This window comes from Talpa occidentalis, unplaced genomic scaffold (assembly GCF_014898055.3).
Source record: "Talpa occidentalis isolate TD23 unplaced genomic scaffold, MPIMG_talOcc4v2.1 talOcc4.9, whole genome shotgun sequence".
In the NCBI taxonomy this organism is placed as follows: domain Eukaryota; kingdom Metazoa; phylum Chordata; class Mammalia; order Eulipotyphla; family Talpidae; genus Talpa; species Talpa occidentalis.
This window is the reverse complement of record NW_023605305.1, coordinates 535,572-546,731: the sequence shown is the minus strand read 5'-3', so window position 1 is coordinate 546,731 and position 11,160 is coordinate 535,572. Positions and strand designations below refer to the sequence as shown.

The following is an 11,160-nucleotide window of genomic DNA, read 5'->3' as shown; positions in this document are numbered from 1 at the left end:
GCGGTCGGAGGGCGCCCCGGCCCTTCGCGTCTCTGAAATGGGGCGCGCCCTGGCCCGGCGGGGGCTGCCGGCCCGCCCTGCGGGGCCCCGGGGGGCCGGCGGTCCCCGCTGACCGCACGCGGAAGGCGGCTCCGGGCGTGGCCGCCCCGCCCGGGGAAGCGCCGGACGTCACGGGCTTGAGAAACCCCCGGTTCCCCTGGGCCCGCCGCCGGGGCCGCCTCGTCGGGGCGCGGGCTCCGCAGGTGAGGCTGGGCCCCCGGGCCGGGCCCGCGCGAGCGGGCGGCGGCCGCGGCCGCAGGGCTTGGGGGCCGGGGCGGGGCGGGGGCGGCTGGCGGGCGCCGGGCCCCCCACCCCGCTGCAGCCCGCGGGGGGCGGCGGGGCCGGCAGGTCCCCCTCGAGGCCCCGGGCGGCCGGGCGCGGCGGCTCCGGTCCCCCAAGCATTTCGCTTGAGGCCACACCCCGGGAATCACAAATCCCGGCGGGTGGCGCCCCCTCGCGAGCCGCCACGCGCCCCGCCCATCCGGCCGCGGGCGGGAGTCGGGGCCACGGGCTGGGGCGGCCGCCAGCGCCCGCCGACGGGGCCGGGGCCGCCGGGCGCAGGCGCGGAGTCGGGGCCCGCCGGGCGCAGGCGCGGAGTCGGGGCCGCCGGGCGCAGGCGCGGAGTCGGGGCCGCCGGGCGCAGGCGCGGAGTCGGGGCGCGCCTGCGCGGGGCGGGCCGCGCCTGCGCACTGGGCGGCCCTGCTGCTCGGCGGCGCCGGCGCCGCGGTCGGGCGCCGAGGGGCGGGGGCGACCATGGAGCGGGGGGCGGCCGCCGCGCCGGGCGCCGGCTAGTGACGGCGAGCGGCGGCGGGGCCCGCGGGCCCGGCCCGGCCCGGGGGCGGCCCCACGAGCGCCCGCGGGAGCGAGCGGTGAGTGCGCGCGGCTGGGGGTGCCGGGGGCGGGGCGCGGGCGCCGGCCGCACCCCGACCCCGGCGGCGGCCTCTCCCCGACGGGGCCCGGGGCCGCCCGCGCGGGGGTCTCGGGCCGCGCCCCCGGAAACCGCGCTGGGGGCGTCCCCGGGCCGCCTGCCGCCCCGGCGCGCACCCCGGTCAGCCGCGGGCCGGGCGCGACAGGTGGCCTCGGGGGGCGGCCCCCGCCCCGGCGCTGCGGCCGGGCTGCGCGGCGGCGGGCGCGGCCGGCCCGATTCCGCCTCTGGGCGAGGCGCCGCCTCACCTTCGCCCGGGCGCGGGGCGGGCAGGGGCGCCCGCAGGCGGCCCCCGAGCTGCGCGGCCCGCCGCTCCCCGAAGCCCTTCGGCGCGCTCCGGACTCGGGTCTCCGGTCTTTCCTCCCACTTTGCCCAGGAACTTTCCCGAAGGTATTTCTGGGGCCGGCGCACCGGGGCGGGGAAGGGGCGAGGGCGCCTGTTTCCGGCCGAGGTCAGAGGAGGACGCGTCCGCCGGCCCCCGCGCCGCCCGCCAGGCCTCCCCTCGCGGGCCTGCCCCGCGCGCCTCTTCCCGCCTCCCCCTCGGACTCCTGCCTCAGGGCCGCCTGGACTGGATCCTGAGCGCCCAGGGCGGGCGGGGCAGCTGCGGGCTTGGGTGTGCCCAGGGGCGCGCGTGGCGGGGCGCCCACGCGGCGGGCAGTGGACGGGGGCGTCCTTCCGACTTCCAGGAAAGCGCTTTACAGGCTCCGACCCAGTTGCCAGGCCACGGGGCGCCCCTTGGGCTCTGTAAGGAGCCCCAGTCCTGGAGGCAGAGGAGGGGGCTGTGTGGGCGGCTGGGCAGCCCAGGGCAGGCCCATCGCGGGACCTTGACAGTGTTTCTGGGGGTGTCGCCGGCCTGGGGAGCAGCAAATGGCATGGGGTGACCTCTTGGTTCGGACCCAACACACAGACTTGAAGCGACCGGGAGTCCAGATTCACTGTTGTCGCGACGCACTGACAAGCCCAAGAAGCTGCTTACGGTTGAGCCTGGCCACTTCCCTGGCGCTGCCCATGTGGTCAGCCCCGGCCGCGGGTGTCAGCGGGCGCAGCTCCCACGTGTTGTATAGCGGGAACCCCCCCTTGATGACGTGGGGGCCACAGGCTGAGCCCCTCAGGGCCTAGAGGTCCCAGGCCCGTTACAGTGGCCGTCAGGGTGGCTGTGTCGCTTGCAGGGACTGCGCCCCACCAGCAAGTGACTGAGACAGGGACTCGGCCCTGGCAGGACAGCTGGCGCGACGTGTGGGGGGCTGTGCTGGCACCAATGCTCGGCCCTCCGCTGCGGGCAGTGCCCAGTAGCTGACGCGGGGACGCCCTGGCCTTGGCAATCTTGCCCAAAATAGCTAGGGGAGCTTCCGCCACACCCGCCCTTCCTGGGCTGTCCTGTCCCTGGTCACGCCTTAGCTCATCATGAGACGCGGCAGCCGGGTGGTGGGCCAGGTGGTTTGGGCTGCAGCCGGGCCGTGGGTGCCCACCGACCTCCCCTCCCGGCCAGGGTGGGAAGCCTCCGTGTGGAGGGGCGGCTCCCCTGGCCCGCTCTCCCCTTCCTGGCCCCTTTGCTCCCTGACTCCTGCAGCCGCCTCGGGGCCTGCGCTGCTGTGCAGTTTACTGTTCCCTGGCACAAAGCTCAGCATGTCGCCCCGTGTGCAGGGCCCAGCGCTCAGTATTCCTGGGCCCATGGCGTTCGCACTTGCACCTCGGCTTCGCCGGCCCTGGGCCTCGTCTGGGGTGGGAACGCGTGTCTTCTGGCTGTTTGACTTCTGCTCCTCTGGGCTCATCGAAGACTACAGCCGGGGGGCAACAATCCCTGTGCCCCCTGCGCATGCCCCCTTGCACGCGTCCACTCTGCACCCGCACGCTCATGACTTGATCCCGTTCACTCCAGGCGTCGGGGTTGGTCTGACCTAGGGCCTTGCCCGCCCACTGTGGACATGGAGCCGGAACCCGTGAGCCTGAGCAGGGAGCTGAGCGCCGGCCCGGCCCCCGACCGCTGCTCGGCCTGCCATGGGGATGAGGACTGGGGGCCTGACCACTCCATGCGGAGGCGCCCCAAGGCCCGCAGCCTGTCGGCCGCGCCCGCCCTGGCGGGCGCCAAGGAGTTCAGGTAGGGCAGGGCCCAGCCCCTCACCCGGGCCGGTGTCCACAGTGCCGTCCCCGCTCTGCCCGCATGGCCGGTGTGGTGTCTGCGGGGCCGGCCTATGCCCCAGGGCGGGGAGGGGCGGCCTTGCTGTTGACACGGGCGTGGGTGGTGGCTGCAGGTGCTGGTCAGCAGGTCACGCGGGCAGGGCCCTGAGGGCCTGGCGGCCAGTGCTCTTGCACAAGGTGCTTGAGTCACACCTGAGCCGGGAGCCAGCATGCCTGCCAGAGCTGGGGACCTGTCTGGCTGTCGGGGCTGCTGGTAAAATGTGCGGTGCTCGGCGGGGGGAGCCTGACCCTGCGCGGGCGGTCAGGCGGGGGTGAAGGTCCTGTCCCACGTGGGGGGATGGTGGCACCTGGCCAGGCCCGGCCTCCGCCTCGGGGCTGCTCTCCTGGGCAAGGCCATGTGTGCCCGCCTGGCGGTCGCCTCCCTGCGGGCCGGAGTGGGGAGCAGGTCCCTGGCCCCGCATGGTGTTGGGGAGGCGGGAGGTGCTCCAGGCGGGATGTGCTCCGGGAAGAGCAGAGGTCACAGAGGCGGCCAGCCTGGGCCCTGCGCCCAAGGGAGGCTGTGGGCCAGACCTCTCTGGAGGGCGGCTCCCGAGGGCTCGGCCGCCTCCGCGACAGCAGAGAAGTGTCTTGCGTGCGCGGGAGGCGGTGGTAGTCAGGGTGGCAGCCACCCGCTCTGTGAGGAGGGCCCAGAGGCCTGGGGACTGTCCTCTGTGGAGGCCTCTGGCAGGGGGTGCTGGACTTGGGGGCCGGGAAGGGCGTCCCCCGTGCCCGGCTACTCTGGTGCTAGACAGGTCAGGCCGGCCGGGCCGTTCTGTTCACAAGACACGGCCGGAAGCAGCGTCTGCTGGGACGTGCGTCCAGGTTCTGGGTCTTGGCCCCATGTGTGACCCCAGACCGGGCTGGCAGGGATGTGGGCTAGGGCCCGCACCTGCCCTGGTCTGAGGGGCCCGTCCTGGGAGGGGTGGGGGGTCTCAATGTGGACCTGGATGTTGCTGCTGCTGCCGCAGGACAGAGTGACCGCACGTAGCAAACAGAGCAGAGTCTGGGGCTGCTGTGGACACGGGCGCCGCTGAGCTGCTGCCATTCGGGCTAAAATGTGGTGAGCAGCTCAGCTCAGAGCTGGGCCCCCAGCACGTGCCTGGCGCTGACTCTGCCTTTTGCCTGCAGGAGGACCCGCTCTCTGCATGGACCCTGCCCGGTGACCACCTTTGGACCAAAGGCCTGTGTGCTTCAGAACCCCCAGACCATCATGTGAGTGTGGGGCCTCGGGGCTGTGGCCGGCAGGGAGACTGGCCATGAGTCTGCCTGGTGGGCCGGGGGAGGCACAGGCCCCATGGGTCAGGGCTTCGGTTCAGGGTCACTTGGAAGGACGGCTCTGGGAAAAGCCGACGCGTCCCGCATAGGCTCGCCGCTAGACCGGGTCCTTCCCGCTGGTCTGGGAAGGCGGAGGCGCTGACAGCCTCAGCCTGTGGGTCTGCAGGGCCCCTCGGGAGCCGCCACCGCCTGCGTTTGCTGCCACCGCGTGGCTGCCCTCCACACTCCTGCCCCCCAGTCCCCCCACGGGTCCAGCCGTCGAGGGGTCCTCACTCACCGTAGTCAGGCCCCCCGGGTCAAGGTCGCTGCCTGTGCTGGGTGGGTCCCGGCCCCACCCTGCTCTCGCCGCTGTCCATCCCAGGCCGCCCCGCACGCGTCTGCCCCGCCCTCTGGTGCCCGGCCGCCCCGACCACGGCCTGCCTGGCGCCTGCTCCCTGCACCCCAGCTTCCTGCTGGCTCCGGCCCTGGCTTGATCTCCTACTGCCGCCTCCCTACACTCTCTGGCCTTGACAGCGCCACCCTCCCATCACGTGCTAGCTGAGATGCCTCCCCGGGACCTCTCACCGTCCTGTTGTCAGGCCCGCCACGCCCTGTGCTGTGGGGTGCTGTGGGGTGGAGTCGGCCTGTGAACTGGGGTGGGAGACCTCAGGCTGCCTGGGGCGGCTCCCCGTGGCCAGCCTGGGTGGCTCGGCGTGGAGGCAGCCAGTGGCTGCTGAGCTCCCTAGCTCCCTGCACCCCCCGGGGCCCTTGGCCAGGACTCATCCCCCACGTGCTCCGTGGCACCTTAGCTGTGGGGCTTTGAGGGCCGGGCCTCGTGGCCTCGTGTTTCCTTGAGGCTTAAAACTGAGACGCGGGTGGTGCTGAAGGCTGCGAGCGGGCGTCCGGGCCTAACCGAGCTCTGGAAGCGCGGGCTGGCTTGAGCTGAAACACGTGGGACTGCCCAGTCTGGGGTCTGCAGCCTCGATGTCCGGCCGGGCGTCCCTGCAGCCCCCAGCTGGAGCCCCTGGCAGGGCCGCTTCCTGCTGGGCGGGCGGTCCCTTGGGAGGCAGCCTGAGTGGCTTCGAGTTCTGCTTCTTGGAGGCCGGTTGTCCACTGACTCAGCTGCCTGCCATCTCCCGGGCCTGCGGCCAAGCAGAGTAGCCACATGAGGCCTCTGCCTGATGGCCGTGCCGACCGGTTCCGCAGCCCCGTGTGGCTCCTCCGCAGCCTGTGCGGACCCGCCTCTGCTTGTGGACGCTGCTCCAGACCTCCCCTGTGGCCAGTGGGCCAGGAGGCGAAAGGGCTTGCGGGTGGTGAGGGTGGATGCGGTCTGCCCTTTGGGCATGGCCTGGTCACACCACTGTCTGCCTCGGCGGCAGGGGGGTGGCAGGGTGGTGGTGGTTGCGCAGCAGGTGCTGGGTCTGGGGCAATGCCCGGCCTGCATGGAGGTTGCTCGTGTGTACCCCTTGCACCCTGAGGGGTGACAGTCTGTCCTGTGGGCCGGTTGGACATCAGCCGTTCGCCTGCGTGAACCCTGTTCTGAATGTCCCGAGCTGGGTTGACAGTCCTCAGGCGCTGGCCCTCGTGGCAGGCTCAGAGGGCGCCCTGGGCGCTGGCTCAGAGAGCAGGTCCACCGTGGCCCACAGCTGGGGGCGAGCTGCCCGTGACCCTGCCCCAGCTGTCCAGGGACTGAGTCAGTGCCCTCAGGGAGGGCCCTGCGGGCTCCCTTCTTTAGTGGACTCTTACCTGCACGGTGTCCTGGGCAGGGACCCCCGAGTGCGGGGCTCAGGGACCTGTGGGGTCAGCAGCCCATGCGCTCTGGCTGCTGCTGCTGTGCGGCTTCACGGCCCCGACTGACGGCCAGGGGGGAGCCTGGGGTCATGGCACTGTCCATGCGGGAGTCGAGGTGGCTGTGCCCCACAGTGGCATGTCCCGGGCGGGGTCCCCACCGGCATGGGCAGCTGAGCCTCTTGGTGGCGCCTCGGTCCAGGGCCCAGGAGCCCGCATCAGGTGCCCGACCTGGGGAGTAGCCCTTGCCTAAGGCCGCCGTCCCTGCCCAGGCACATCCAGGACCCCGCCAGCCAGCGGCTAACCTGGAACAAGGCGCCGAAGAGCGTCCTGGTCATCAAGAAGATCCGGGACGCCAGCCTGCTGCAGCCCTTCAAGGAGCTGTGTGTGCACCTGATGGAGGTGCGTGAGCCTGGCGGGCGCGGGCCCCTCCTGGGGGCAGGGCTGACCTCGGTCCTTGCAGGAGACCAACATGGTTGTGTACGTGGAGAAGAAAGTGCTGGAAGACCCGGCCATAGTGAGTGATGAGGACTTTGGGCCCGTGAAGAAGAAATTCTGCACCTTCAGGGAAGGCGAGTGTCCTGGGGACCCCGCCCTGCCCCCCATCCTGCCTCCCAGCCCTTGCCCCGCCCCCGGCAGTGCCCCGCCCCCTGCTGTCCCCAGCCCTGCCCCCCCAGTTTCCGGTGCCACGGTGTCTTGTGCGCTTTTCGCCCTCAGACTATGATGACATCTCCAACCAGATTGACTTCATCATCTGCCTGGGTGGGGACGGCACCCTGCTCTACGCGTCCTCGCTCTTCCAGGTGGGGCCAGCCCAGCTCTGCTGACCACCCATCTGTCACTTTCCGTCTTTGGGGCTGGGGTGGGTTCTCGGGTGACGACGCCCTGACGCTCAGGGATGATGGGGGGGGCGGAGAGGGGCGGGTGGCCATCAGGCCCTGGTAGGAGGGCTTTGCCCACTGCTTGGAGGGTCCCGAGAGTGGTGCAGGTGCAGGCCTGGTGGGGGTGGGGGCCCTGGGACTGCCCCCACCTGCTGGCTGCCCCCGCCCCCCCAAGCCCCTTGGGGGCTCTCTGCCTGCCCAGAACCTGCAGCTCCAGGGCCCCTGGCCAGCTCCGAGAGCCTGCCCACTGGGTGGGGACAGCGGGCGAGTGGCCTAGGCCCAGGGACGGCCCTAAGCGCTGCACCCCCTTGCAGGGCAGCGTACCACCGGTCATGGCCTTCCACCTGGGCTCCCTGGGATTTCTCACGCCCTTCAGCTTCGCCAGCTTCCGCTCCCAGGTTGCGCAGGTGATACAGGGTGAGTCAGAACACTCTGGAGCCCGGAGCGGCTCTGGGCACACTCGGCCCACTAGGTGGGGGTTCAGGGCGGGGCGCTGCCGGGCGTCCTGGGTCTGGGCTCCTAGCTCTGGTCCAAGCGGTGGTTTCACGAAGTCCGGCCAGTCACAGTGGAAGCCCCCGTGGGGTGCAGACACGCCTGGGCTCACGGAAGGCGGGAAAGTGGCTTGATTTGGGGGTGGGGCTCTAGTCAGGGGTTGTGCCCTGCCGGGTCCCGCCTGCTGACCCCGCGGCGGCCCGCGGCCCAGGGAACGCGGCTGTCGTTCTCCGGAGCCGCCTGAAGGTGCGGGTGGCGAAGGAGCCGCGCGGCAGGAAGGCGGCCGTCCCCAACGGCGTCCGTGAGAACGGGGCCCCGGCGTCCAGCCCCGATGCCGACGCCGAGGCTGGGAAGCAGGTCATGCAGTACCAGGTGTGTCCCTGTCCTGTCTGCCTGCGCCTGTGGCCTGGGGGTGGATGAGCCCCGGCAGAGCCCCTCAGGGGCATCCCAGCGAGCACGCGCTCTGCTGGCCTCGTCTCAGGTCCTGAACGAGGTGGTGATCGACAGGGGCCCCTCCTCCTACCTGTCCAACGTGGACGTCTACCTGGACGGGCACCTCATAACTACTGTGCAGGGTGACGGTAGGTGGGCATTGGGCCGGCCGGGTGCCCAGGGTCAGGGTGGCAGGGCTGGAGAGTGGCTGACCCCTCCCCCGCAGGCGTGATCGTCTCCACCCCCACGGGCAGCACAGCCTATGCAGCCGCAGCCGGGGCCTCCATGATCCACCCCAACGTGCCAGCCATCATGATCACGCCCATCTGCCCCCACTCGCTGTCTTTCCGGCCCATCGTGGTTCCCGCAGGAGTCGAGCTGAAGGTCTGACCCCAGCCCTCCTGTGCCCCTGGGCATGGGGCTGGCCCATGCCAACTCAGGGCGCGGTGGGTGGAGCAGCTTAACTGGGTCGCTGAACCGGGTCCCTGTCCTCGGCTCCCAGGCTGTGCAGGCAGGACCCCAGGTCTAGTCGCCCCAGGCCATGTTGGGTGCTGTGCCACCCTCTCGGGTGGGGTCTGAGCTGGCTTATGTCTCCACTGCCAGCCTGTCCCCCAGAACAAGGACTTGGGGGACGGGCAGTTGGCCTGGCAGCCAGACTTGGGACCCACAACGTCCCCGACTGGCCCTTCAGATCACGCTGTCGCCAGAGGCGAGGAACACGGCCTGGGTGTCCTTTGACGGCCGGAAACGGCAGGAGATCCGCCATGGGGACAGGTGTGTGCCTGGGGGTCTTGGGTGGGCCCTCAGGCGTGCTGGGAGCTGCAGGCAGGGCTGACCGCTCCCTTGTTCCCAGCATCAGCATCACCACCTCCTGCTACCCGCTGCCCTCCATCTGCGTGCGCGAGCCCGTGAGCGACTGGTTTGAGAGCCTGGCCCAGTGCCTGCACTGGAACGTGCGCCGCCGGCAGGCGCCCTTCCCTGGAGGGGAGGAGGGCCAGGGTGGGGAGGGCTAGGCCGCCCGGCCTCCCTGCCCCGCGGGACCAGCCTGCGAGGGCCTGACCCGCAGACCAGCCCTCGGGCTCTGCGTCTGGACGCCGGCCAGGCTGGGAGCCTCCGCGGGAGACTGCGTCATCGGTCTTGGAATTCAGGGGATCAGATGGGTTCGTCTGTCCTTCGGTGTGATAATAAATGTCTCGTAGCCAAAAATCCTTCTTAGCGGCCACCCCTCCCCGGCCCCTCCCCGATACTGGTGGATGGTGCCGCGGGCCAGGCCGCAGGCAGCAGCCCGTGCAGGCCACTCACATTCCTCACACCCCGGAAGGTATTTTAGATTCTATGTCTACTTTTTAGAGATTCTTTTAAACTTTCTGAAGTGCTTACGTACAGATTTTATTGTACACACTTTGCAGACTTGGGGGAGGGCGCATGCCGCCGGCCGGCTGGGACCAAGCGGGAGGGCTGTCCTCTGGGGCGGCGCCATGTCCCCGCTATTCCTCTGGCCTGGCCCAGGCTGCGGCGGTGTGTGGGCAGCGGGCACGCCTTCTCCCGGGAAGCGCAGGACGGTGTCCCTGAGGGCTGCCTGCTTGGGCTCCTGGTCCCCACGTGCCAGGCTCAGGGCCTGAGGTGCCCAGGGGCCAGGGGCTGGGCCCAGGTCCAGACGGCACTCAGACGTGTACGTGACTCCCAGTCGCTCCGAGAAGGCCCAGTAGTGCTGATCAGCCCTTGGAGCAGCATGATGTTGGAGTGATCTAGAAGACAGCTTTTTGAAGTAAATTCTTAATGTTTCATATTGTTAATATCTTGAAAATTTGTTAAATGTTGAAAACTTATCACTATTTTCAGATTCTTTCAATAAACAGATTTGTTTTAAACTTTGGGTTAAGTGACAGCTCCATCTGGAGGTTGGTGCCCAGGGCAGCTGTGTGGGCTGGGCCTCCAGACCCCAGAGATGGGCCTGCTTGGGTGCTTCCCCAATGGGCCGCACCCATACCCACAGACCCCAAGAGGGGGGACCGCTCCCACAGGAGGGGTCACAGGAGGAGTCTGGGGTGTGGCTGCTCTGGGCCTACCCTCAGCTATGTCCAGGCTGGCTTTGTGGGTCTGACGCCCCAGGTCGGAGGAGCTGGTCTTCCTCCTCCCCCAGGGCTGTTTCCTAAGGGACCACGTGGGGTCTCAGGCCTGCAAATGAGCTAAGGCTTAAATGGCCCCTGCACAATACAGGGTGAGTGTCTTTCACCCCGAAAATCTACTTAGTGAGATCAAAGGAAGAAGCTGAAACTGGAACATTTACAAGAGTCTTCAGCATGACAGAGGGAGCTGGGTCCAAGCTGGGTCGTCCCCTGAGGACGACCACCTGGGGCAGGGGACTCCACTGCCCTGTCCTGGAGGGGAGGTGTTCAGGCTGCCCCCACATCATTTCAAAATTTAAAATGTACCATCCCAAATGGAAGGTAAACATGACCTGGCTATTAGGCACACGAGAGGGCTTATACATTTGCTTCTGTAAGTGTCTGACCCCAAACCCATGGTGAGCACCGGCAGTCCCACGTGCCTGGGGTGGGGGTGGACTCTGCAGGCTCACAGTGCCCTCCTGCAGGTGCTGGCGGGCATGAGCGGGCGTCGGTGTCCTTGAGGCTGACCAGTGCTGGGGTGCGCCTTGGGGTCTCTGGCCCAGCCCCTGCGGACAGTCCCGGGAGGCTCCGCCGCCGGCCTCAGGACCGCGGGAGAAGCCCAGGCCAGCAGACCGTGTGAGAACAGTACGTCAGAACGTGGAGGAGCACAAATCCCGAAGGGAACGCCGGGCGGTTAGACGCTGTCGCAGCCTCCTCCGGGGACGCGCGGCGGGGGGCGGGTTCGGGTTCGGGTTCGGGTTCGGGGGCGCGCGTCGCTTCCCCAGGCCCAGCGGAGCGCGGGGCGGGGCGGGGCTTCGGGGCCGCCAATCAGCGGCCAGGAGGGCGTGGCCTCGGCCCGCCGTCGCGCAGCGCCCGGGTCTCCTCTACGGGAGGCCGAAATTCTGGGCCTTGAAAACCGGGCTCGGGCCGCGGCCTCCGGGGCTCGCGGGCGGGCGGGCGGGCGGGCGGGCCCCTGCCCAGCGGGGCCGCCCCGCCTGGGAGGCGCCGGCCCGCCGGGGCGCGGCGGCAGGGCCCGGGCTGCGGCGCCGGCGCGCTTCCG

At 70.1% G+C, this 11,160-nt stretch overlaps 1 protein-coding gene across 1 annotated transcript; it reads left to right on the top strand.

The window, feature by feature from the left end:
• Positions 1–225: 225 nt before the first annotated feature.
• Positions 226–9,884, top strand: NADK (NAD kinase). Its single transcript, XM_037499656.2, has 12 exons — positions 226–242; positions 2,844–3,062; positions 4,271–4,354; positions 6,457–6,586; positions 6,648–6,756; positions 6,902–6,987; positions 7,380–7,482; positions 7,769–7,929; positions 8,039–8,138; positions 8,216–8,373; positions 8,681–8,763; positions 8,843–9,884. The coding sequence occupies exons 2-12, from the start codon at positions 2,890–2,892 to the stop codon at positions 9,000–9,002; spliced, it is 1,347 nt and encodes a 448-aa protein (XP_037355553.1). The 5' UTR covers positions 226–242; positions 2,844–2,889; the 3' UTR covers positions 9,003–9,884.
• Positions 9,885–11,160: the final 1,276 nt, after the last annotated feature.